Raw genomic sequence first — 27,754 nt, forward strand, 5'->3', positions numbered from 1 at the left:
CATTCCCACCAGCAATGCAGCAATGCAGAAGGTTCCCCACAACCTCTCCAGCATAAGTTGTCATCAGTGTTTTTGATCTTGGCCATTCTTACAGGTATACAATGGAATCTCAGAGTTGTTTTGATTTGCATTTCTCTGATGACTAAGGATGTTAAACATTTCCTTGAGTGTCTTTCAGCCATTTTATATTCCTCTGATGAGAGTTCTCTGTTTAGGTCTGTACTCCATTTTTTTTATTGGATTATGTGATCTTTTGGTGTCCAATTTTTTGAGTTCTTTTTATATTTTGGAGATCAGACCTCTGTCTGATGTGGGGTTAGTGAAGATCTTTTCCCATTCTGTAGGCTGTTGTTTTTGTCTTGTTGATGTGTCCTTTGCTTTACAGAAGCTTTTCAGTCTCAGGAGCTCCCATTTATTAATTGTTTCTCTCAGTGTCTGTGCTGTTGGGGTTCTATTTAGGAAGTGGTTCCCTGTGCTGAACCACCCTTTCTTTAAGGATGCTTGTAACATAGGGTTTTTAGAAGAGACCAGAAGAGCTTCAGATTATCTGCTATACTTTTTTTCTTTCCATTTTAAGTTACAAAAGTAATATGTCTGTTGAGACAAGCTCAGTTTCTTCTCATCTGGAGGTTACAGTTATTTATTGCTTTCTCATCTCTATTTTTTGTTTTAATTTTTATGTGTATGATGAGTGTTTGCCTGCATGTATATATGTGTATTACATACAGGCCTGCTGCCTTTGAGTCCAGAAGAATGTTGTCTCTCAAACTAGAATTATAGACAGTTGTGGGCAGCCCTGTAGGTGCTGGAACCAAGCTGGGGTCCTCTACAAGAGTAGCAAATGAGCCAAGCCATCTCTTTAGTCTTAGTCGTTCTCAATATCACAAAATCCACAAATTTAAAATTTTTATAACTGAGGTTATTCACTATTTAGGTTTTTTTTCAAACTAAATCATGTCTATTCTTTCAGTGCTTTTCCTACATATTTAATAGATTTTTATTTGTAGTTGCAGACTATTCTGGATATTGTCATAGCATAGTTGAGCCATTTCACTTGGTGGCTATTTAGGACAGTTTCTAGGGGTGGTTTTGATGTTAACTGTTTCAGTGAGCTTTCTTGTAAATACAATTTTGCATATGGATGTTTTGTCTATAGGGTTCTTAAAAGTGGACTGTTTCCTCAGACTATGTGCATTTTATTTTAATTGATAATTAGTTATGATAACTTGGGGAAAACATTTGAGTTTTCCAGAGGAGCAGGGCTATTAAGAGATAGATCCAGACATAAACATATAAAAGTGTTTTTATTTGGGGAACTTACTCAAAATTATAAAGGCCAAGAAGCCACATGATATGGTGTACACACATACATGTGCTAGCAGCCACTGATACAAATGAAATAAAAAGTAATAAACTAAACTTTTTTAAAAAAGGAAAAGAAACCACTCTAGACATCTCTCTCTTGACCAGGTGAGAGAGAGAGAGAGTACTAGTGCAGAGGCTAGCTGTTTTATTTATGCTGTGTTCCAGGTCTTGTTACTTTTAAGCTAATACCTTACTTAGCTCAGCTGCCACATGAAAGTGTATTTACTGTAACAATTCAGTTGCTTTAACCTGTCAAATCAAGAACATTTTTACAGACTAAACATGTGATAAGAGCATTTCAAAGTTAATAGAGAGCAGGTGTAGCCTGAAAGACACTGCTGACAGTTTTGTTCTGCCTGGAAAATAAAGCTAACAAAACATCAGTTGGATAAAAGAAAAAGCACTAGTTGTAGCTTACTACTCCCAGAATCTGTCACTTTGAGAGGACAGGTCCATGGTGAAACATATGCTCTATGCCTGGTTTCTGTCTGTCCTTTTCAAAAGATTTGTAAGTTGGTTCCATTCACCATTAGAGTATATCCCATACTAATAAGCAGATGTACTCATATTGGGGTGGGTGGAAGACTGCTTCCTGCCCACTTTGTTTGGAGCTTCCAGAATGGATTAGTCGTTGGCGTGTACTATTGAAAAGTGCATGAGTTAAAGCCACAGGATTTACTTACATAGTTACATATGGTTTAGGTCGTTAAGAATATGAATTTCCATTTTCTTGGTGTCTGCTGGGAGTATAAAGGCACTTTAGAAGATGTTTGATCGTGTAATTGACTTAATGGTTAATTTAGGTTATCAGATGGTGGAAGATTGTCTTTGTTATTAATTTAACGTCTGTTTGGCAATGCAAGTAGGAATGTCTGTGTTTCAGAAGTGGAGATAAGCAAGAATGAAACAAATGAGGAGACTGGCCAGAAGCAGTGAGGTTGTCCAGAGTCTGGCAGGATCAACATGGGTCAAATACACCTGGTTCTTTGTGTGGTGGAGTTCTTGGGTTCATCCCCATGTCACACATTTCTAGTGGCTTTTAAGTCTCCTTTTAAATGTGCACTAGCAGAGTTTGTGATCCAAATGTCATAGCAACCCATCCATTCTTTGCAGATAGGTAGTGTGAGCAAGAAATAAAACTTCATTATTTTATGCCATTGAGTTTGGGGGATTGCCAACTAAGAACCTAGCCAAACTTGAGTAGTACGTATGTACAGCTTGGCAACTGGGAGGGTTCACCTTCTTTCAGACAGTTCATTGCTAAGGGCTTAATGTATTAATACAGTCTCACCTGTGCACTACAGGTATGAGTACAATATTAATGATGAGGAAGCAAACCCCTTTGGAAAGGTAAGTTGTTAAATGTAGTTCTAGAACAATCCCTGAACTACTCTGTTGTTAATTCATTCTTGATTTTTTTTCCTGTATCTGGGAACTTATTGCTAGGTGCTAAAACCAGCATTAGCACTTGTTCCAGAAGTATCATCCAAGCACAGGAAGGACATAATTTTCATAAACCCTAGTTTCATTTATGGAAGCTTTCCTCCTGGGATTTCTTTCTCAGTAAATATTCTCCCTCCCTCCCTCCCTCCCTCCCTTTCTTCCTTCTATCAACTCCCACCCAGGCTATAGAAGCTTGAAGGCTAAAGACTGCATATCTACATTGGTTACCACTGAGGTCCATTAAGGAAAAATACTCAGTGGAGTCAGGAGACTTGAATCAAATTTTCTCTGTATTAACTAGGAAATCAGCACGTCTCAGGTTCCCCTGTAACTGGATATAGACTGTTGTGAGCTGCCATGTGGTGGTGGGAATAGAACTGGGTCCTCCGGAAGAGCAAACAGTGTCTTTAACCACTGAGCCATCTCACCATTGCTGCACTTAAAATTTTAAATTGTAAAACATGATCTCATCCTGCGGGTTGTCTTTTTTTTTTTCCTTTGCTTGTGATGCAGGCATTAAAAACTTGATAAGTTAGCCCAGGACTACAAAAGAGAGAATAATTGATAAGTGTTTGTATTGGAGTTGGGGACAGATAAAGAAGGGATAATATATATAGAAAGGAAGAGGGGGTAGAGTAGGTTCATGTTAGTTACGTCAGATCAGTTTGATGCTGTCCATTTCACAAATGGTTTCCAGAGATCTTTTCAGCGTATAACCATGGACGGAAATTTTATAGAAAACATTTTCTATGAGTTTATCACACTTTATGGCATTTCACTTGATGAACTGAGACTCCAATCAAGAACCTGTTTGCAGTATAAAAGTAGACATAGTTATCTATATTCAACATTAGATCCTAGATTGGATTAGGACTGATTGTTGTGTAAACAAAAACATATATTCCCGGGCTGGGCATGGTAGTGCACATCTTTAATCCTAGCACTTGGGAGGCAGAGACAAATGAATTGCTGTGAGTCAGGTCAGCCTGGTATACAGAGAGAGTTTCAGGTTGGCCGGGGCTGCATGTTGACACCTTGTGTCAAAACAAAACATATATTTCTAGATTGACTTTAATTTTAGAATGAGAAGAATGTATTTATGAAGGTAAGTATGTATAGTTTCTCAAAGCCAAATGACTTTTCTCATACTTTCTGGTAAGAGAGGTTTTGAACGAAAAGTGAAGGTGATTCTTTACTGTCTAAGTAGGGTTTGATTATTTTGTTGTTGTTGAGAAAGGTTGCTTAGGACAATACACGGTTGTTCTGATAGGTCATTTTGGAGCTTAAGGTGGTGTGGGTATATTGTCCACTCCATACACATGGTATTTCTCAAACGTTTTGTTTATAGTTTTGAACTCTAGTGTCTGGAGTCAGGCTTCATTAAATATGTTTCCTTTTAAACCTTTGGGTAATCTGAATTCTAACTTTTCATCTGTTTCTGGGCTGTGAAACTGGACTGTTTTCTGTCTCTGTCTGTAACTCTTGACTCCACGCCCATGTGGTGTGTTCCTGTGTGGCTGTATTATACTTTGGTTTCTCCTTTGTTTATGGGATGGATCACTTTTCAGAGAAAATTTTATCTAAACATTTGAGTTGATTTTTGGTTTGGGGGAAGTTCATGGAGACCTTTCTCTAAAGCTGTTATTTTCTTTTCTTTTAAGTTGTATTTATTTTTTATTTTAATGTGTAAGTGTTTTGCCTGCATATATGCCTGTGTGCCATGTGCATGCCTGGTGCCTCTGGAAATCAGAAGAGAATGGCAGATCCCCTGACACTGGAGTTCAGGAAAGTCATGAGCCACCATGTGGGTGCTAGAATCTGAACCTGGGTCCTCTACAAGAGCAGACCATACTCTAAACTGCTGAGCCATCTCTCTGACCCTGAAGCTATCATTTTCTAAATGATTGGCTTTCACCTTGAAGTAAGTTTTCATTGTGCAGGCTCACTTTCCGTTTCTCTGGGAATCAGGTGGTGTTGGGGATGTAACATTGAACACTAGTGAGCTGAATTTACTGCTATGAGAAAGCTGTTAACTTTTAAAAGTGTTATTGTGTATGGGTGTGGTTATGTGGAAGTCAAAGGACAGTTTGCAGGAGTTGGTTCTTTCCTTCTACCGTGCTGGTGGTAGGGACCGAATACAGACAGGTCTCCAGGCCTGGCGGCAAGTGGCTTTACTGCTGAGCCTACTCACCAGCCCAGAAGTTGAATTATTGAGTCAAAACAGGTGCAAACCACTGGGTGGTGGTGGCACATGCTTTTAATCCTAGCACTTGGGAGGTAGAGACACATGGATCTCAGTGAGTCTGCCAGCCTGGTCTACAAATTGAGTCCTGGACAGCTGGGACTGTTAAACAGAGAAACCCTGTCTCTAAAAGCCAAAAAAAAAAAAAAAAAAGGAAGATGTGCAAACTGAACCTTAGACATGTTGACCCTCTTTAAAGCTTGAATACTTGTACAAATTATATTGATATTAGTGTCTCCCTGTTCTTGCCATTACTGCTTTTTAAAATACTTGGACCAATATGATGGGTAGAAACTGGAATCATTTTGTCTTAATTTACATTTTCAAGATTACTAGTGGCGTGGAGTTTTTTTGAGTAGTCCTCGCTGTCCTGGAATTTACTATGTAGATCAGGCTGGCCTCAAACTCACAGAGATCCACTTGCCTTGGCCTCCTGAGTGCTGAGATTAAAGGCATCCGCCAGTACCACCTAGCTCCGTGTTTTTGTTTTCATATTTTAACCCTCCTATGAATAGTTTGTTTTTAATGCTTCCCCCTTCCTCCCTCTTTTAAAGACCCAGACTGATCTCCAACCCTGGGCTGAAGAGGTTTTCCTGTTTTAGCTTCTGACTGTAGGTGAATGGCACATTACCAGCTTGCCTATTTGTATATAATGTTTTAATTTATTACTAGTTTTTCTTTATATACAATGTATATAGTATACTGTATAGTGAATATATCTTGTATATAAAATTTTTTCCAAGCTGTTACCTATCCTTTTTTTGTTTGTTTGTTTTTACTTTTATTTTGAGTTAGGGACTTACTTGTTAGCCCAGGCTGACCTGAGCCTACTAGGTCGCACAGGCTGGTCTCAAACTTGAGGTCGTCTTCTTGCTTCAGCCTCTTTAGGACTAGGATTGTAGTTAAAAGCCAACACACCAAACTCATTTTGCTTTTTTGAGACACAGTCTTGCTATGTGGCCTTAAACCATTGACCTTTCTGCTCCAGTTTCTTGAGTGTTGGGATCATAGGCAATCATAAGCCATACCCCCAGCAAATTATTTATACTTATGAAGCCTTGCTTTGGTTTGAAAATTTTTCTGGGATCAAACACAAATGATAGCTTTTTGCTTTCTTAGCAATGCTTGTCTGTATCTCGGATGTTGGCTATCACTACTGAATTCCCATTTGTACTTGGGCCTGTTTTTGGGTTCCTAAAGAGGCTGAAGCAAGAAGACGAGCTCAAGTTTGAGACCAGCCTGTGCTACCTAGTAGGCTCAGGTCAGCCTGGGCTAAAAAGTAAGTTATGCCTACTTTATATACCAGTAACACTATTTTAGTTATTGTAATGTGTAATATTTTATTTCATGTCCTCATTTGTAGTTGCTTTTATTATTTTCAATTTTGAATATTTTACTCATGCTTATTTCTGGTTAACCTGACAATAAATTTCCCACGGTTTTTTTTTTTTTTTCATAAACAAACATGGCTGGTGTGCAGCTAGTTCAGTGGCAGAGCCCCTTGTCTACCATGTTCAGGGGCTTTGGGTTTGATCCCCGGCACCATATAACAAGCACAGACAATTCTAATCAGATTTTTACTTTTTAAATTTTATTTATTTATTTAGAGGGTCTGACTATGTAGCCCTCACTGGCCTGGAGCTCACATTGATCCATCACCTCTGCCTTCACCCAGCAGGAGGTATTTTTTTTTTTTCTTCTGGAGACAGGGTTTCTCTGTGTAACAGCTCTGGCTGTTCTGGACCTTGCTTTGTAGACCAGGCTGGCCTCAAATTTACAGAGATCCACCTGTCTCTGCCTCCCAAGTGCTGGGATTAAAGGCATGTGCTGCCACTGCCTGGAAAATTTTTTCATTATTTAAGAAAACTAAGCAAAACAAAACAAGAAAACCAAATGCTTCAGTAGGAATCTTTCCTAGGATACAGAATGTTTTCTTTCTTTAGTCTTTGAAAATTTCACACATGTATACAATGTATCTGACTCCCTCCTTTCAATTTCCTGGTATATTCCCCCAACCCATCTCCTTCCCAACTTCATGTCCCTTCTCTCTTGAGTAGTCCACTGAATATACTTGATGCTGCCATATGAACAGGGGCGCAGTATTAGCTGTTGGAGAATGCTCCCTTTTATGATTTGGCTTTTATTCATGCCGTAAATAGAGTGTTTTGTTTCTTCATGTAATTTCTTTGTGTGTGTGTGTGTGTGTGTGTCTTTTCAAAACAGGGTTTCTCTTTGTAGCCCTCCCAGACTGTCCTAGAGGTTGCTCTGCAGACCAGGCTGGCCTTGAACTCACAGAGATCCTCCTGCCTCTGCCTCCTGAGTGCTGGGATTGAAGGCATGTGCCATTACCATCTGGCTTCTTCATGTAATTCTTACACAGTACATTTTAGGTTTATTCCTAAATTTAATTTTTTAATCATTATTCTTATTACATTTTAAAAATTTATGTATGGGGGCTGGAGAGATGGCTCAGAGGTTAAGAGCATTGCCTGCTCTTCCAAAGGTCCTGAGTTCAATTCCCAGCAACCACATGGTGGCTCACAACCATCTGTAATGGGGTCTTCTGGCCTGCAGGCATACACACTGACAGAATATTGTATACATAATAAATAAATAAATAAACATTTAAAAAAAATTTATGTATGTCTGTGTGCTTGTGTGCAGAAATGAGAGGGCAACTTGCTGGAGTTGGTTCTCGTCTTCCACTGAGTGGGTTCTAGAGATTGAACTCAGGTCTTCAGGCTTAGCAGCAAGCACTTTTACCCATTGGGCCATCTCACTGTTCTTTTATTGCTGTTTTAATGAGATGGTTTTGTTTTGTTTTTTTTTCCTTCAAGATAGATTTCTCTGTGTAGCCTTGGCTATCCTGGAACACATTCTGTAGTTCAGGCTGGCCTTAAACTCAGATCTGCCTGCTTCTACTGGTGCAGGTGTTAAAAGGATGTGCCACCACCACCATCTGGCTCTAATGAGATATTTTTAAATGTATATCTTCTTTTAATTTTTTAAATTTTTTATTAGGGTATGTGTGTGTGACAGGGGTAAACAATTGTGCACATGTAGCATAAATCCAAAGACCTAAGTGTGACGATCAAAGGATAGCTTTTAGGAATCAGTTATCTCCTTCCAGCATGGGCTCTGGAGACTGAACTCAGGTTGTCAGGCTTGTGTAGCAAATACTTATGATCCAGTGAGCCAACACTACTCCCCTCTCCAGATGAATATTTTCTGATTAATCACTGCTAGTTGATTGAAGAGCTCTTGAACCATCTATGAAAGGAATAAACAGAAACTATAAACAAACAAGAGGAATAAATTCTCATTGGGTCTCATGTTTTTTGTTTGTTTACAAAAAGACAAAATAATTTGTGATGCCAGTTTTTGGAGCTTCTCTGTTTAAGGCTTTGTGCGACTTTTGTTTGGTTTTGATTTTAGTTTGAGACAGGGTCTTAGTCCAAGATGGCTGAAATTCAAAGAAATTCTGCTTCTGCCTCCCAAGTGCTGGATTAAAGGTGTGTGCCCCCATGTCCAGAGTACAGCCTATTCTTTTTAGATGGTTTTTCATTGAACCTGGAGTTTGCCATTTTGGCTAGATTGTGACTGCCTTCTGGCTCCCTTCCTAGGATTATAGACTCTCCTATAGTGGGTAATGCCCCACTTTTATATGGGTACTTAGGATCTGAACTCAGGTCCTCCTGATGGTAAGGCAAGCACTTGCTCACTGAGTCATCTCTCAAAATAATAAGGATTTGAGGGTCAGAGGGGTGGCTTAGTCCGTAAAGTGCTCACTAGCAAGCCTGACCAGAGTTTGATCCTTGACATGCATATGGTAGAAGAGAACCAGTTTTCACAAGTTGTCCTCTGACCTGCACACACCTGCCACATACATATATATATATATATATATATATATATATAGATAGATAGATAGATATAATAAATGGTTTTTTGTTTGTTTGTTTTTTGAAATGGGGTCTCTCTTTGTTGCCCAAACTGGCTTTGAACTCAACAGAGCCCAACTCAGTTTTTATCTTTTAAGTGTTGGGATTAAAGGGGTTGTACAACTATATCAAGCAAGAAGTATTTTTTGTTTTTGGTTTTTTTAAGACAATAAAAAATTTTATTTGCTCAGTTGCTTCAAAGCTGTATTTGTAGCTTATATTTCTGCTGTTTTTCTTTTGTGAAATTGAGAGGCCCTGTAGCCACCTAGTGGCACTTTCTAAATCCCACATTAACAGGAAGAAGAGGTGCTTGGCATTTGGATCTACCTGCTTTCAAGGTCCTTGTGTTTATCCATCATTTGTGCCTTGAACTCGGCTTTTTCTTTTTCCTTTAAGACAGTGTTTTTATATTGCCAAGACTCATTTCAAACTCCGGATGCTTCCTGCTTCTGTTGCTTCCTGGGTCCTGGGATTACAGGTGTATACAACTCTAATTTTTTTTTTTTAGTTTGATTGTTTTTGTGGTTTATATAGAACTATATTATCCAAGTTTTAGATTTTGTGTATATGTATGTTTGTGTGTGAGTGTGTGGTATTAAGGGTTGAGCCCACAGCCTTGTACATGCCAGTTTAAGTGTTGTACCTCTGAAGAACATCCCAGGCCCCAACATTACCTAAATTTTGAAAGGGAAGCAAGGCGGTTGCTAAAAAGTGAGAAATGTGTATCAAAATATGTGGTGATTTGAGTGACAGTGGCCTCCATAAGCTCATGCATTTGAATGTCTAGTCCCTAGTTGGTGGACTGTTTGGGGAAGGGTTAGGAGGTGTGACCTTGTTGGAGGAGTGTGGCATTGGGAGTGGCTTTGAGGTTTCACCTCAGGATGTAAAGCTCTCAGCTGCTGCTTCAATGCCATGCCTCTCTCTCCTTCTGCCTCGATTCAGTACTAACCCTCTGAAACTGTGAGCGAGCCCTCATTTAATGTTTTCTCTTAACAAAGTTGGCTTGGTCATGGTGTCTCTTCACAGCAGTAGGACAGTGACTTAAGCCATAGTTGTTTGAGTAGATGCCATAAATTGACATCTGCCTGCTTTGGTAAAAGAGAATATTGTTTTGTTCTTACTGAGACCATGGTGCATTTTCATCTCTCTGAACCCTGTTTCTTGTGTCATAAATGTTGCTTTTCAAGTAATTTTTGTTGTTATTTTTAAGACAGGGTCTTACTGTGTGTGTAGTTAGGTCAGCCTCAAACTTGTAGTGGTTCTCCTGCCTCTTTCTCCTGAGCACTAAGATTATAAATTTAAGTGCTTCTATATCCGAATTGTGTGTGTGTGTGTGTTTGCACATGATGCATGCGTGAAGTTCAGAGGTCAGCTTTTGGTATTGGTTCTCCCCTTCCACCTTGTAGATCCTGGATTCAAACTCAGGTCAGCAAGATTGATGACAAGCACTGTTACCCACTGAGCCACGTCATGAGCTGACCTTCTGTTTGTTTGTTTGTTTTTTTGAAACAGAGTTTCATGTATCTTAGACTTGATTCAAAGTTGTTAGTTACTGAGGATGTCCTTGAATTTATGATTCTTCTGCTTCCACCTTCTGAGTGTGGAAATTAGAGGCCTTTATCACTATACCTTGTTTTTACAGGACATTCTGTAGTGAATGTTGGACTTCACACATGGTAGACAAGCACTCTGCCAACTGAGCTATACTCTCACCCACACTTGGCTTTTTCATTTTTTTTTTAAAATTTAATTTTAAAAAATTTATGTGTCTGTACCACATTCATGCAGTGCCTGTGGAGGCCAGAAGAGGGCATCAGATCCATTGGAGCTGGAGTCAGACAGTTGTGAGCCTTTATATTGGGCTGGAAATTGAACCCGGGTCCTTTGCGAGTACTGTTAATGGCTAAGGCATCTCACCAACCCCTTTTCATTTTCTTAAAGAAGAGAAATGAAAAATTCAAGCTTAGACACATACCCTCAATAAATTGGGCTTGGTTATTTGTCACTAGAAAACTATCTTAGTTGAACAATAACTTAAAATTACAGTCCTTGTCGTCTATAGGATTTATAAGCTGATGTGCTTTTGAACACAGTGTTGCCTGTGAGAACCACTCGATTTTAACTGCTAGAAAATCATAGAGAGTGTCAGAAAAAAAATGGCGAAGACTGGAAATATCTATACTTGCTTTTCTTAAAGATGGCATAATGGACTTAATGATAGCAGAATGCTTTGGAAGTTGTGCTTTTAAAGCCCAGTTATTATTTTTTTTTTAGATTTATTCATTTATTTATTATGTGTACAATATTCTGCTTCCCACACACCAGAAGAGGGCGCCAGATCTCATAGATGGTTGTGAGCCATCATGTGGTTGCTGGGAATTGAACTCAGGACCTCTGGAAGAGCAGTCAGTGCTCTTAACCTCTGAGCCATCTCTCCAGCCCCAAGCCCAGTTATTATTAAAATGCCATGGTAACTAGTATTTAAGTGACAGTTACTTTGCTGCTGTTGAAACTCTGGTAAGAGAATGGCTTCAGCAAACTCTGTATGAAGAATGTAGTAGACAGACCTGGTCAATAGACTGCAGAGTAGAATATCTGCGAGGAAGTGAGACAGGGACCCGCAGCGTTGACATGGCTGTGCTGAGTTATAGTTCTTGTGTACTTTGTAGAAAATGGTATTTCTTCTTTAGACAAGCTATAAAGTTGTCTTACATTGGTGGCTGGAGTGCTTATTGCTTTTTTAGGGGACCTTAGTTTGGTTTCTAGCACCCATGTTGACTGGCTGGCAGCCGTCTATAATGTCAACTACGAGGATCCAACACTCTTCCGGCCTTTGCAGGTACAACGCTCACATACACAAAGCCACACTCACACACAAAATTTTAAATTAAAAATAAAATTCAAAAATTGTTTTTACAAATACCATTGATGTGCATATTTTATATATATATATATATATATATATATATATCTGTAGATCTGCTTTATAGCTAGTTCTTTTCCAAAAAAAATGATGTAATCCCATTTTAAGACAATATAAATCTTGCCAGTTTGAGTTCTCCAGTGTCAGTAGCCAGGTTTCTGAGCTTGCATGGTTGGCACCGTGGTGCTGTCACTGAGCACTTGCCATCATTAGGGCTGCTGGCCTCTGCCTTTGTTCAGTATCACCATGTGCATACGCCTTAGGCCAGAGGAAAGCATCCGGCAAGCAGGGGCTTCCAAGTAAAAGCCAAAATAAACAGTGGGCGCTGAAGCTGCTTTAAAGTTCTGTGGACAGTAGTTACACAGTGCTTTTTGAAAATTGTACATAGTAAATGGGAAAGTAGGTCACAGTTCGTTTTTCATAAAGTCCTGCGCCTATATACTGGGTGATCAAGTAGGCATCGAGCAACCAGTAGGGACGTAATTGAACAATTTTATATTTCTAGTTTCTGTGAATAATGGGAGTTTTTTAAAAACCAATTGCAATTTTAATACTTCTGATAATTTCTCTTACCAGAAACACTTAAAGGAATGAGACAGAAACATGGTGATGCTATGATTTTTATTTATTTTCATCCAACTTTATATCCAAGTTTAGTTAGTAAATCCCCTTTAGAGTTTCTTTTCTTTTGCTGACAGTGTTATTGCTACCTTACTATTTTGTGAGCAAGAAATTTAGCCAACACTTTTGGGAAATGGAATGGGAATAAAGATATATTGGAAAGCTCATTTATAACCTTGGTCATTTGGAGATTTTTTCTTTTTAAAGATTTATTGGGGCTGGCGAGATGGCTCAGAGGTTAAGAGCACTGCCTGTTCTTCCAAAGGTCCTGAGTTCAATTCCCAGCAACCACATGGTGGCTCACAACCATCTGTAATGGGGTCTGGTGCCCTCTTCTGCCCTGCACAGACAGAATATTGTATACAAAATAAGTAAATAAATATTTTTTAAAAAAAAGATTTATTTATTACGTATACAGTGTTCTGTCTGCATGTATGTCTGCAGGCCAGAGAGGGCACCAGATCTCATTCTAGATGGTTGTGAGCCACTGGGGTTGTGGTTGCTGGGAATTGAACTCAGGACCTCTGGAAGAGCAGCCTGTGCTCTTAACCACTGAGCCATCCCTCCAGCCCCCCCCCCCATTGGGAGATTTAAAAAAAATTCAGTTGAAATGCTTTTTTTTTTTAATTGCCTTAAACTCAGTGTTCTCCCGATTCAGTCTCTTGAGTAGCTAGAATTACAGATATATACTACCACACTGACACTTCACAAGTGGGGTGATAGTGTGGACTGCCTCACACCCTAATGTTCATTTAAGTTATATACATGCAAGATAAAACCTCATTGAAGGGGTCTTAAGATTTGGAGTGAGGGTGAGGTAAGCCAGACACAAAAAGAGGAACATGGGATGTACTCACTCATATTTGGTTTCTAGCCATAAACCAAGGACATTGAGCCTATAATTAGTGATCCTAGAGAAGCTAAATAAGGAGAACCCAAAGAAAAACATATAGGCATCCTCCTGAATATTAACCTTCAGCAAGCGATGAAAGGAGACAGAGACAGAGACCCACATTGGAGCACAGGACTGAATTCTCAAGGTCCAAATCAGGAGCAGAAGGAGAGAGAGCACGAGCAAGGAACTCAGGACCATGAGGGGTGCACCCACACACTGAGACAATGGGGATGTTCTACTGGGAACTCACCAAGACCGGCTGGCCTGGGTCTGGAAAAGCCTGGGATAAAACCGGACTCTCTGAACATAACGGACAATGAGGACTACTGAGAACTCAAGAACAATGGCACTGGGTTTCTGATCCTACTGCACGTACTGGCTTTGTGGGAGCCTAGGCAGTTTGGATGCTCAACTTACTAGACCTGGATGGAGGTGCGGGGTTCCTTGGACTTCCCACAGGACAGGGAACCCTGATTGCTTTTCGGGCTGAGGGGGGGGGGGACTTAATTAGGGGAGGGGGAGGGAAATGGGAGGCGGTGGCTGGGAAGAGACAGAAATCTTTAATAAATAAATAAATTAAAAAAAAAAAGCCGGGTGGTGGTGGCGCACGCCTTTAATCCCAGCACTCGGGAGGCAGAGGCAGGCGGATCTCTGTGAGTTCGAGACCAGCCTGGTCTACAAGAGCTAGTTCCAGGACAGGCTCCAAAACCACAGAGAAACCCTGTCTCGAAAAACCAAAAAACAAAAACAAAAACAACAACAAAAAAAAAACAAACAAACAAAAACAAAACAAAGAAGTGGCAGTTCAGTACCATGTGATTTAGCTTAGTTGTCACTCTCCCCTAGTATCTCATCATGAGTCTTTTGTCATTGCCATTGACGCTGTCTAACCGAAGCCCATTGCCTGATTTTTTTTTTAAGTAAAACCTTTAGTGTGTATATATCTGTGTACTACATTATAATTTCAGTTAGTCACAAGGCCACATTTACAACTTAGCCTCAGAAGATCATATCACCTAATGATATTATAGTCATTTTAATTTTTTTCTTTTTTAAAAAAAATTTTTAATTTTATTTTTTTAATTTCATCTTACATTCCATTCACGGTTCTCTCCCCCGCCACCTCCTCCTCCCTTCACCTCCCCTCTCCCCTCTCCCTTGAGTCCACTGCTTATCCATTCCTCCCAACGGGTAAGGACTCCCCTAGGAAGTCAACAAAGTCTGGCACATTAAGTTGGGGCAGGACCAAGCCCCTCCCCACTGCATTAAGGCTGAGCATGGCATCCTGCCATAGGGAATGGACTCCAACAAGCTAGCTCATGCACCAGGGATGGATCCTGGTCCCACTCAGATAGTTCAGGCTTCACCACTGTCTCACATGTGGAGGGCCTCGTTCAGTCCCATGGAGGCTCCACAGCTGTCAGTCTAGAGTTCATGAGTTTGCACGAACTTGGTTCAGCTGTCTCTGTAGATTTCTCCATCATGATATTGGACTCCCTTGCTCATATATTCCCTCCTGCCTTTCTTTGATTGGTTCCATCATTTTAATTTTTATAGATATACTTTATGGTGTTAACTCAGCAACATTTCCGTTCTCTCCTTGTCCTTATAGCGTGTTTCATTTAATGATGGAGCTATGCACCACTAGGCTATTTTGTTCAAACATCGTAAGATTGTTTGAACTTGTACAAACCCATATGATAGATAGGTCAGATACTTGATGTGGTCCCTTGCTGCAGTAAAGGTAACCATGAAATGCATGAGATATATGAGTCTGATGCTTGAGTAATGTGACATGCTATTATTCAGTGGAGTTCTTTATTTTATAATTAGAAGGTATAATAACAATATAAAATAACAATAAAAGTATAGTAAACAGAGCAGTAATAGAGCATTTGCTATCAAGTATTGTACTCTGTTCCTAACTGTATGCAATAGTTTTATATGACTGGCAGTACATTAGTGTTATCTATACTGGCATCACTACAGTGTATGAGTGTATATTGTGCTATGACAGCCTAGATGTCACTAGGTGATAGCAATTTGTAGCTTCATTATAATGTTTTGGGACCACCACTGTATATGTGGTTCTTATTGATCAAAACATTAATATGAGGTATATGACTATATAATATAAAAATATTATTTAAGTCGGGTGGTGGTGGTGGCGCCTGCCTTTAATCCTAGCACTTGGGAGGCAGAGGCAGGTGGATATCTGTGAGTTCAAGGCCAGCCTGGTCTACAAGGGCTGGTTCCATGACAGGAACAAAAGCTACACAGAGAAACTTTGTCTCAAATATTTATTTAAGATAGATAATTGATAGGAGGTATATGACTGTATAATATAAAAAACATTATTTGAAGCTAAGTATGTTGGGCTGGGGAGACAGCTTGGTCAGTGTAAAGTACAAGCATGAGGATATGAGTTTGACCCCAGAGCCCAGGTAAAAAAGCTGGTTATAATGGTGGGTGTTTGTCATCCCAGCACTGGAGAGGCAGAGACAAGCAGATCCCTGGGACTTACTGGTCAGACAGCCTAGCTTACATAGCAAGCTCCGGGCCAGTGAAAGAACCTTGCTGCAGAAAAGGTAAACATGAATGTGTAAGGTGTTTGAGTATGACAGATCTCTCTAGTCTATATGCTCTCTAGCTTACACACGGATGTGGGTGCCACTTTCATGTTTAACCTGCACGCACGTGTGCACACACACAGATTCGTGCACGCAGTAATTATGATGGCAAGGAAGCAATTGATGGCTCTTATCCTTTTATAATATATGTTAGGTGATTTATGTACATTATCTTATTTAGCCATGACCACAAGCTTACAAAATAAGTATCTATATTCTCATTTTATTATCGAGACTTCTTAGGAGTACAAAGTTAGGAAATGGATTTGAAGAGGCTGGCCTGAGTGGTGTGACAGATTGTTTAGGTGTTCCGAGAAGTCAAGAAGCTCCTCTCCTGGTATAGGCGGCCACGAGCTGTTTGCAGGGAAAAGAAAGAGGACAGAAGAATGGAGTTGGCAGAAGTGGAGATGAATTCAGTTTAGACTTTTTGACTTTTTTGACTTGAGTCTCAGATTTTTGGTAGACATTTTCATTCTTACATTTAAACTTTGTGTTTGTGAAGGAATATAGTGAGATGTCAGTGCTTTTGACTAGATAAATGTTGAGATGATTTCATTGTGCAGACATGGTTATTAAGGGGCAAGGCTATTTACTAATAGGAAAACTGGACTCTATGAAATCTCTTAAATTATTTCTTAGTATTATTTGCCCCATAAGCAAAACTACTTTATTGAAGAGAAATTCTAATATAGAAATTAACACAAAATTATGTGTACTCCTATCACTGAATTGAATGAATTCTGATATTTTTATATGTTGTTTGTTCCAGAAATATGGCTACACACACCTTTCTGCTGGAGAGCTTCTTCGTGATGAAAGGAAGAATCCAGATTCACAGTATGGTGAACTTATTGAAAAGTACATTAAAGAAGGAAAGATTGTGCCTGTTGAGATAACCATCAGTTTATTAAAGAGGGTAAGGAGCAGGAATATCAACCTATTGGAACTACCAAGGACACAAGAAGCTAAATATACCTTCATTTGTATAACAAAAAATTAGAATGTTAAATTTCTTGATTATGGAAGGTAGTTGTGGTTTTTGAAAATGACAGGAACTGCTTTCACTGTTACGAAATTGGCAGTAGCAAGTACTCTCTGCTTTGGTCTAAGACTAGCTAAAGTCCAGTCTAAGGTACTTGTAGAATTTTTTGTTTTTGAAAAAGTCTCATGTAGCCTAGGCTGGCCTGGAAGTTATACTGTCTAGGATATTCCTACATCTGCCTGTTAGGATTACAGGTACTTGGCCCATCCGTCCCAGCATTCAGTTATTCAGTTATTCTTCTTCCATGTGGTTACTCACCCCTTTCCTTGCACTTTCCTCTTTTTTCCTGGAAATCTTTGTTCTCTCCTTCCTTGCCTCCCACTTGTGTTTGTCTCATTGTTGATGTTCTCTGTTTTGAAGTCTCCTTTTTTACTTGATGAACACATTGCCATTTTCACTCTGAGATCTAAAAAATATATGTTGGTGGGTATTGCTTTGCTGTAGATCCCCAACGCTAGTCAGTAACAAGTATCTTGACATAAAAGAACCAGTGAGATGGAATTGCAGTGTTAGGAACAGGAAGCAATAAGCAGATCCCAGTGAATCCTGGGAATAACTGGAGACACTTGGGGTATAGAGTGTGTAATGGATTAAGTAAAAATGTTGCAGGTTCCCCGAGGGGCAGCGGGCCATAAGACCACACCGCAGGTCCCTGAGCAGCAGCAGGCAGCGGGTCCCAAGAGCAGCCAGTCCCAGGCAGGGACAGTGCATGTCCCCAAGTGGCTGCTGGGGGCCACAAGGGGCAGCAAGTCCCAGGCAGGGAGCCACGTGGTAGGTAAGAGACCTTGATGGGGCAGCCAGTCCCACAAGGAGAGACAGACAGATGGGCATGTCACAAGACCCCAGGTCTCCAAAGGTGGCTGGTCCCCGGCAGGGAGCCACATAGAGAATGAGAGACAGACATGGATAGGCATGCCATGCAGAGTGAGGTTGGATATTTATTTAGTGGGTTATGGAGGGGAAAGAAAGAAGGGGAGAAGAGCAAAGAGGAAGGGAGAAAGAGAAAGAGAAACAGAAGGGAAGAAGTGCGGGGAGACAGAAGCTGCCTCTGAGAGGGAGGACTCAGGCTGAGAGGGAGAAGGACTCAGGCTAGAAGCTGAAGATCAGCTTGCCTAGATGGGGAGTGGGTGTACCTTGTCTCTTAAAAAGACAGAGCAGACCATTATAGAGTGGCTCTTACATAGTCTGCCTCTTGCCTCAGTCTGGAGACCAGCTTCCTTTCAAGAGTAAATAAATCTGCAGTCCTGTCTTCTGGCTCCAATGCATTATAGGTGGTGAGCGTTATTAAAGGGTAGTCGACATCTCCATTAAACTGTTCTTTTTTGTGTGCAGTACTGGTGATTGAATATAGGGCTTTGAATATGTTCGGCAAGCACCCTGTCAGTGAGCTGTCCTCAACCTTTTTTATACTTGCTATCTTTGAGACAGGCTCTTACCAGGTGGCCCAGTTGGCTTTGAACTCAGTCTGTAGCCCAGGTAGTCCTTAAACTTGGAATCTTCCAACCTCATTCTCAACCTCACCTGTGATTATAGGCAGAACTCTTCTTGTATGTATCAGTGATCTTGCCTGTGTAGCCCAGAAAATATGTCTAGTCTTTATTTTTCCTGTAGCATTTAAATCTTAATTAATAAATGTCTCTGTCGAGCTGGGAGTGATGGCTTATGCCTTTAATGCCAGCATAAGGGAGGCAGAAGCAGGTGGATCTCTGAGTTTGAGGCCAGCCTGGTCTACAAAGAGAGTCCCAGGACAGCCAGGACTACACAGAGAAACTGTCTTGAAAAACAAAGCAGGTCTCTTTGAAACTAATTCTACCCGTTTCCTTTTTTTAAAAATATTTGTTTATTTATTTATTTAGTATACAATATTCTGTCTGTCTGTATGTCTGCAGGCCAGAAGAAGGCACCAGACCTTATTACAGATGGTTGTGAGCCACCATGTGGTTGCTGGGAATTGAACTCAGGACCTTTAGAAGAGCTGGCAATGCTCTTAACCACTGAGCCATTTCTCCAGCCCTCTACCCATTTCTTGTAACATCATCTGTTCATTCTCTTTCTATTGTAGGAGCTGCTGTTTTCAGTCTCTTGATTCCCCCCCCCCCCCCCCCTTTTGCAAGTTTTCTAAATCACTATGCTTCTTAGAGTTTGGTTTTCTTCAGCTCTCATTTCATATGTTCCTTGCTGGGTTGTTTTAAACTATGCCTTGTGTTTTCACTGTGCCAATGCTGGTGAACTCTACAGCACACATAAACCTTTGTTCTAGGTTCCAGGTATGTTTCAATCAGGTCTCTATCCAAACTTCTCATAGATGTGTCAAAGTCTTACCAGAGGTTAACTGTCATTTAAAGTATGTGTCTTTATTTCCTGTCTTGGCTATTGGTTGGGTTAACTACCCAACTCTTTAGTGAGAGGCTCTCTCATCCACTCCTGTTCATCTGTCTGTCTCTACCATCACTTGAGCCTTTTAACCCTCTTTCCTTTCCATCTTATCTCCCACAACTATTTATGCATGCCCTAAGATTCATTTATACCAGCTTGCTTCAGATTCATCAAAGCCGTCATGCTTTCTCATTCCCAACCTTTATATCCCTGATTCCAGCTGTCTAAGTGATCCCTGTTGGCATGCTGCTTTACTGTTTAGGAAACAACTTCACTGCCAACTCTTTGGTCAAGTTTTCTCATAGTCTCTAGGCACTTTGTATTTCTTATTTTAAGAACATCCTTTGTTGTCCTAGGACTTTGCAGGTTATAATATGTTGTTGTTACCCAGTAGACTCTGAATCCTCCAGGAGCCAGGGCAGTGACCTCACTCTGATAGTAGATCTCAAACGAATGTCTACTAAGGGAACATGTTTGATGTGGCTTCTCTAGAGACCTTCTATCATAATTGGGGTAGAAATGCTGTAGCAGGAACTTAACACTGTAAAAGTTTTGTGAAATTAGAGCCTAACTCTTAAAGAAAATAGGTCCTGGCAATATTCTTGTGGAACAAGGAAACTTGGCACCTGGAGAGCAATGCATGTCAGTTTGCTTTGGACTAAAGGACCCTCTAAAGCTTGTCAGAGGTGTGCAACTGGTGAGCGGATGTGCCAAGGATTTAGACAGATTAGAGATTACATCTCCTGTTCGTGTTACTCATATTCTGCGTAAGTTCAGGCTTTGGGAAGGATGGTGAGAGTGTTTTTGTAGTCTTCTGAATGTATTACATCTTGTGCGTCAGTGTTTGGGTGCAGCCAATTCCATTTAGATAAAATTAGTTTGAGGGTTTTTTTTTTTTACTACTTTGTTTGTTTATATAATACTGACTGTTTTGGAACTCTATATAAACTAGGCTGGTCTCAAACTCATAGATCTGCCTGTCTCTGCATCTCAAGTGCTGGGATTAAAGGCATGCATTACCACACCTGGCCAGATTTTTTTTTTTTAAATATTGAATCCTAAATAATGTTAACAACCAGGCAGGCCTGGTAACACAGGCCTGTGCTTAGAAAGCCAAAGCCAGAGGAATTTCAGTCAAGACTGACCTGAGCTACCAAAAGAGTTGAAAGCCAACTTGGAGAATTAATTGGGACCCTGTCTCAAAACAAACAATCAAAAAAGTAAACAAAACAAAACTGGGAATATTACGCAGTAATAGAGTGCTTTCCCAGCTTCTAGCTATTAGATCTGAAGTAAAGTGAATTTGAGCTCCTATAGAAGGAGTGTGCTTTCAGCAGGGGTTGGTGGTGCACACCCACAGCCCTAGCTCTCGAGAGACTAAGACAGCAAGATTTCAAGTTGGAAACCAGCCCAAGTTACATAGTGAGTCCTTGCCTATACCTCCTACAGCACAGTGATTTAGAGAGGGAAACACAAGGGCGACACAGGATCTCTAGATGCTGGAGCAAAGCTCTGGGTTAGTGGTAATTTGCATGAGGTGATATTCACTGTGCTGATCAGCTGTCACTGTACCGTCATTCTACTTAGGTAGACACATGGGTTCAGCCTCCTGGGAGTGGTGCTAGATGACATGGTGAAGCAGACTGCTTACCTCTTGGCCAGGAAGTAAGGAGATAAAAGGGCCAGGATTCCACAGTCCTCTTTAGAAATTTATTCCCCAGGGGCTGGAGAGATAGCTCAGTGGTTAAGAGCACTGACTGCTCTTCTAGAGGTCCTGAGTTCAATTCCCAGCAGCCACATGGTGGCTCACAACCATCTATAGTAGGATCTGATGCCCTCTTCTGGCATAAAGTTGATAAATAAATCTTAACAAAAACAACAAACAAAACCACTGTGGCTCACTAAGATTAAAAAAAAAAAATCTGGGCGACAAACTGAGTTGGAAAAAAAATGTATCCCTAATGATCTGTGAGGCCACTGTCCTGAAGATCAAGCTTTCAGCAAACACATGAACCTTCAGAGGACAGTCAACAGGTACACTATAGGATGTGTTTCATAAGATACGGAAGCTGCAGAGGGGAGGTGGCGAGAATAGGGGAGCACATGCTAGAGTCTTGCCAGCTGAGGCAACCATGTCAAGAAGTTGACTCATTTCTGTCTAGTCTGTTTCACTATGTACCTTCCACTCTTGTGTCTTAGGAATAATAGCAAATAGTCCTGTGCCCACTATGCTGCTTAAGAAATTGTCGTTTGGTGATACAGTATTGAGCCTAAGTCTCTTTTCTTTAGGAAATGGACCAAACAATGGCTGCCAATGCTCAGAAGAATAAATTCTTGATTGATGGATTTCCAAGAAATCAAGATAACCTTCAAGGTTGGAACAAGACCATGGATGGGAAGGCAGATGTATCTTTTGTTCTGTTTTTTGACTGTAATAATGAGGTAATAAACATCTTCATCTGCCCACATGGGCTTCAAGCTATAATCAGCGGTTAGAGAAAAACAGTGATTTTTTTTCATTTACATTTTCTATTGGCAGCAGTATATATATTTAGTAAGTGAATAGATTGGGTGGGCAGAGCAGCACTTCTTGCTAATAGAATATTGGCATTGGCTGCTTTGTGATCTAAGGCTTGCTCTATTTTCAATATAATAAGAGTTAAGTTGGGGGCTGGAGAGATGGCTCAGTGGTTAAGAGCACTGCCTGCTCTTCCAAAGGTCCTGAGTTCAATTCCCAGCAACCACATGGTGGCTCACAACCATCTGGAATGAGGTCTGGTGCCCTCTTCTGGCCTGCAGACATACACACAGACAGAATATTGTATACATAATAAATAAATAAAAAAAAATAAGAGTTAAGTTGACTTTTGTTTTAGTAAGCATTGATATACACAGTAATGTCAAGTAATGAAGCTACTTGGAACAGTGTATTGTTTACTAGAAGATACATATCTGAAAAAGTGGAGAAGCCTACTATTTTAAAGAAATGTAGGAGAATTTATCTTCTAAGGATAAATTTACTTGGAAATAGTAAGAACACATCCTTCCCCCACCTCCGACACTTCTAATAGCATACCCAGGTATAACTTTGAGTAAGTAAATTTCTCAGAACCATTTAATTAAAAAGCTTGACTCTGTTTGACAACCACTATGCTATAAATTTCATTAAATTAATGTCAACAGTCTGAATCTGAAGTAGTGCCTTGAAGGAAGTTGGCTATTCTTAGGTTGGATTGTACATGTGCCTCTGGTAAAGACTTGCCACAGGCTTTGAGTTGTTTTAAAATGTAACTCTCTTCTCCCAACTCTTAAAAATATGTTTTCACTTATTCTTCAAAGTTAACTTTAGAATGTCACCACAGCTTTATAACTAAGGAATGTTTATTCACGATTAACAAGAGATGCTTTATTCAAATGTGTTGACTCAAATATTTGGATATTTATGGAGTTATTATAAAGTAACCAAAAATGATACAAAGTTTGAGGAACGTAATTCATATCTAATGAGTTAATAATATGTCTGAGATGAAGCCACACCCACACAGAGCTTCTTTTCATTGCAGCTTGAAAAAAATACATAGGAAAAACTGAGTCATGAATGAATCCTTATTATGATCTGTACTTATTTAACCTAGTTTATATAAATTGAACCACATGTTTAAATTTAAAAAGATTTGCATGTTGATTAATGAGTTAGACACATTGAGTTTAATGTAGGATGTTTTTTTTTCTGTTTTGTTTTAGTCTCTTCAAAATATTTCCTTTTGAGTTTTTTTTTAAGCATAATTTTTTACTTCTGTCTCTTTTTAGATCTGTATTGAGCGATGTCTTGAAAGGGGAAAAAGCAGTGGTAGAAGTGATGACAACAGAGAGAGCCTGGAGAAGAGGTACTTTGCAGGTTTTATTCTACCTCAGTCCTGGTGTAGGCATTGGGGGACAGATGAAATGCCTGTTCTCTTGTCCAGAAAAGAACATCATGCTTGTATAGGCACTGTGGCTTGTAAAAAGAAAAGTATGTGAGTCAGACTCTGTCGTCACCTTCTATAATGTGGAAGAGGGAGGACAAATTACCTACAGTCTTGAAATATATGTTTCATTTGCAGAATTCAGACGTATCTTCAGTCAACAAAACCAATTATTGACTTATATGAAGAAATGGGGAAAGTCAAGAAAATAGATGCTTCTAGGTCTGTTGATGAGGTAGGTGCACCAACCTTGCCTTTGTAGCACACAGAAGTGAGAAGTGTGGTCATGGGTAGGTGGGAAACATTTGAGGCAAACTGTGAAATTAGTTGTCTTTTTGATTTTGGGTTTTGTTTTGTTTTTTTCCCCCCCATTTTATTTTTTAAAGTCTAAAATGGGTTTTACAACTTCAGACCTGATTTTTTTAGAAGTGGGTGGTTTATTAATTCCAAACCTCTTTCCTCAGTGGAAGGTTGGTATTTTCAGTACACTGATTTAGATCTTGTTTGTTCAGATTTGTAGTACAACTGGCATGTCGTAGCCAAGGGCCCAGCTATTCTCTCTTCCAGAACATAGAGCTTCAGAGGTGCAGGGCTCCCAGGACTCTGGCCTCTGTCTTGTTCATACTTCATGCCTGTGCTTCCGTGTCTGTGAATCTGTCTGCAGGTATCCCTAGTGCTTCTGAGTTCATCTACTCTCCCTTCCCCTGGTCCTCTCCATCTTCTTCCTCTTGTAATCAAGGGACAGAAAAGCAAGGCCCAGAGGCGGGCTCATTGAGTAGTTCACCCATTGACACTTTCTACAGTGTTGAGGCAGCACGTGAGAGGACTTAGTTTTAAAGTCAAAAATGAGATTAGCCTCTTGAGTTTACATTTTACCAGACTACTAGCAGCCCATAAAGAAGTGCATTTTGTCAGGAAAGCATTAATAAAATTGAAGGCAACATGTTCATAATTTTGTGTGTTTCATTTGTATTATTGGTAAAGTGAAATAGATTAAAAAATTATAATGTTTAAAATTAATATAAAATTGATGTTTTTAACAGGAACTTAGCTGTACAATCTTTTATGTATAGTTTGTTTTACTTTTAATTTTGATGTTGGGAATTGAACCCAGGATCTCACATATGCTATACAGTGTTTTTAATAATATCTGCTTTTAAAATTGTGTTTTTCCTTTATAGGTTTTTGGTGAAGTTGTGAAGATTTTTGACAAAGAAGGCTAACTAACCCTGAAAAAACATCTTTAAATCATGCTTGAATATTGCTTTATAGCTGCTATCACAGCCCCCTTTTAAGGCAATTTTAATCTTTCAAAATTACATCTCAATTAATGTCTAGAAATATATAGTAAGGCAAATTATGTGCTATTTTTAATTTGTGGTCACAGTACACAGTAAATTCATGTTTGATCATCTTAGGTATTATGGTGCTCACCAAATGAAGAAGGGTTTCAGCTAGTTGTTGTTTGTGTTACAAGACTGTCCCTTTTCTGTTTGTGCCTTCTGTGAGCAAAATTGTTTAGTATGCATGTATATCCCTTTTGTAATTGCACCGTGTTAGGATTTGGAAATTCTTTTGCTGCACATTAAGATTTCCAACCTGTTAAGTGAATCTGTGGACCAAATTTAAAGGAACTTTATGTCTAGTCAGTTCTTGCACAAGGTATTTAGTAAACGAACTCACAAAATGGATTCCTAGCAATGTTCTAGTATTTATCAAATGACTGACCATTTTCTATCGAAAGTTAAAACTTAGGCGTTAACTTATTACAGCATATGCAAAGAGGTATGACAGGGCATAGTCTTTGCTTTCAAGGCTTGAGTCGGGACGGGGCTTCAGAGCCTGACAAGATTGCCAGCTTTCTTCTGACATAATCTGTGGGGCAAGGGGAAATGACTTGTGTTCCTATGCCCTGTGACATAGGGCTAGTCATCATTTAACTGATGTTAACACGGTTCTTAGTAGTAGACCCCGACATGCATGTGCTAATTTATGTTGATATGATTCATTCTTATTTTAATAATACTTCAGGGTTTTTTTGTTTTGTTTGTTTCTTAGACTAAATACAGAGTTAGAATAAATTAGGAAAAGCAATCTAATAGTTAAAATTCCCATTTGTATTTTATTTTCTGAAATACATTGTTTCATGGTTACTTGTTTTAAAAAGATTTTAAAAATCATTGCACTTTGGTCAGAAAAATAATAAATATATCTTATAAATGTTTGATTCCTTTCCTGCCTGCTTTGTTCAATAAAGTCTGAGAGTCTGAATGATTTTCTTTCTTTAAAAAATTAAAATTTGTTTTCTTTTTCTTTTTTTTTTTGTCCTGTCTATCCCTAAAGCTGAGTGATACCTAAAGTTCTTCTCTTTTTATTTTGAATTATGTTTATGAATGTTTATGTACCATGTGTATGCCTGGTGCCCACAGAAGTCAGAAGAAGGTGTTGGATCCTCTGCCACTAGAGTTACAGAAAGTTGTGAGCTGCCATGTGGATGCTGGGAACAACCTAGATCCTCTGCAAGAGTAACAAATGTTCTGCACTTGCTCTGAGTGAGTCATCTCTTTACATCTCTTCAGCCCTGTACCTGAGGTTCTTTATAGAGAGATTTCTTTAAATGTTCCTCATTTTCAGCATTTACATTATTTGCTACACAGGGTTAAATAGAACACAGACTTTGCGAAATTAGATTTTATATTTAAATTTATCAAGAGTAGGAACACGTGAACAGATTTTTTTTAAATAATACATTGCTATATGTCTTACAAAATTCACTTACTAATGAGACCAATTCAACATACTTGTCATTAGAAAACAAAGTATCCCTCCATACAGTAGTATACTATACAATAGAGATTGCCCACCACAGCTGACATTGGGTCTGCCTTGGCTCTTGGGTGATTATAGTGAGTGTGCGCCTAGTATTTTAACCCAGTAGAGGAGAGGCTTTGTTGGTTAATCACACAGCTATGAAATGAGGTGAGACTTCCTGTTCATGCTAGAGAAGAAATCTGTCAGCTGGGAATGGAAATATTCTTACTGATGACTACGAGAACACCCTTTTTGGGTTTTGAGGGGACTAGGTGTTTTCCTTTATCAAATATCTCCCTGGCATTTACAAATGAACCAAAAAATGAACATTTCTAAATTATGGGTATATTTTTGTTTGCTTTTTGAGTAGAAAACATGTTTACAGTATTGAGTTTTGGAGTTGATTGAGATACATCTGATATGGCTAGCGTAGTCATTCCATTTATTAAAGATGCAGTACTAAGAAGCTTTTGTGATTCTTGAAGGACCTTACTTTGAGCATTGCTGTATCTTAAAAGTTAATGTCATTTTTGTGTATTAGTGTTGAGTGTATATGAATTATTTAATAATCCCAATAAATGTGCTGATGTCTGCTGTCTTTGCTGGTCCTGATTTCTGTCCTCTTAAGGGTATTGAAGATGAGACAGTATAACATGTGAGCCATCACACAGCAGAAGCAGAGTTCAGGGCAGAATTTTCTGCTCTGCCTTGTGTTTGGGTGTCTGGACATGAAACAGTATCCCATTTCTTCAATAGCTGATCTGGGCAGAGCACATGGAACCTGTTTCACCACCTGTGGGAAGTATTTCTTGCTTGTCTCTTGGAATGGAACTTAACAGCAGGGAGTGTCTCAAAATGTGGGCTTTTTGTAGACTGGCTATGTTATCATTTTAGTATTTGCTTTCATTGAAGAATTAACTGGAGATAATGGTGATTGAAAGATTAGACCATAGGCTAGCACCCCTTCCTTGGAGATTTGGGTTGTCATCTTCAAATGGGCACTAATGACACAAGCCATTGTGCTACCAGCAAATTCTTTGCCTTCTGGTTTTCTGTCTAGAACACTGATGTAGGTGCTCAGATATCTTCTATTAATTTCTACCTTTTTTGTTTTTGTTTTGTTTTGTTTTTGTCTCCTGTGAGACAGAATTTCAGCTGTATAGCCAGGCTGATGTCAAACTCACCCCCCTCCTGCTTTAGTCTCTTCTGTGCTGGGATCATAGGTCTGTACCACCACACTGGTTTAGTTATTGTTACTTAGTTCAGGTATCCTAATACCCCGTATCTTCAGCTAAATCAAACATTCCTTAATTCTAATCATTTTATTTTTAGTAAAAAGGAAGCCTATGTGCCAAAGTGGAAGAAAAACAACAGTTCTAATCCCCTGTCCCTTTCCTTTCTCATCCTTGAAGCCAGTGTGCCATTGTATGTTGATGTAATAATCTGGGTGTTCTCCAGACTCTGTGTTTCACCATTTTTTTTTTGTTGTTGGGAGATAGG

The 27,754-nt window shown here is 39.5% G+C and overlaps 1 protein-coding gene across 1 annotated transcript in view; it reads left to right on the forward strand.

Annotated features, from left to right (window-relative positions):
• Positions 1-25,710, forward strand: part of Cmpk1 (cytidine/uridine monophosphate kinase 1) — a 31,001-nt gene extending 5,291 nt beyond the window's left edge. The window contains exons 2-6 of the mRNA XM_041651787.1: positions 16,830-16,976; positions 21,768-21,920; positions 23,289-23,365; positions 23,582-23,678; positions 24,625-25,710. Of these exons, the coding sequence (XP_041507721.1) occupies positions 16,830-16,976; positions 21,768-21,920; positions 23,289-23,365; positions 23,582-23,678; positions 24,625-24,666 (516 nt within the window). The 3' untranslated portion in view covers positions 24,667-25,710. The remainder of the gene's footprint in view (positions 1-16,829; positions 16,977-21,767; positions 21,921-23,288; positions 23,366-23,581; positions 23,679-24,624) is intronic.
• The last annotated feature ends 2,044 nt before the right edge of the window (positions 25,711-27,754 follow it).

This window comes from Microtus oregoni, unplaced genomic scaffold (genome assembly GCF_018167655.1).
Source record: "Microtus oregoni isolate MIOR12 unplaced genomic scaffold, Mior012 000005F_ref0000423, whole genome shotgun sequence".
NCBI classification, from domain to species: domain Eukaryota; kingdom Metazoa; phylum Chordata; class Mammalia; order Rodentia; family Cricetidae; genus Microtus; species Microtus oregoni.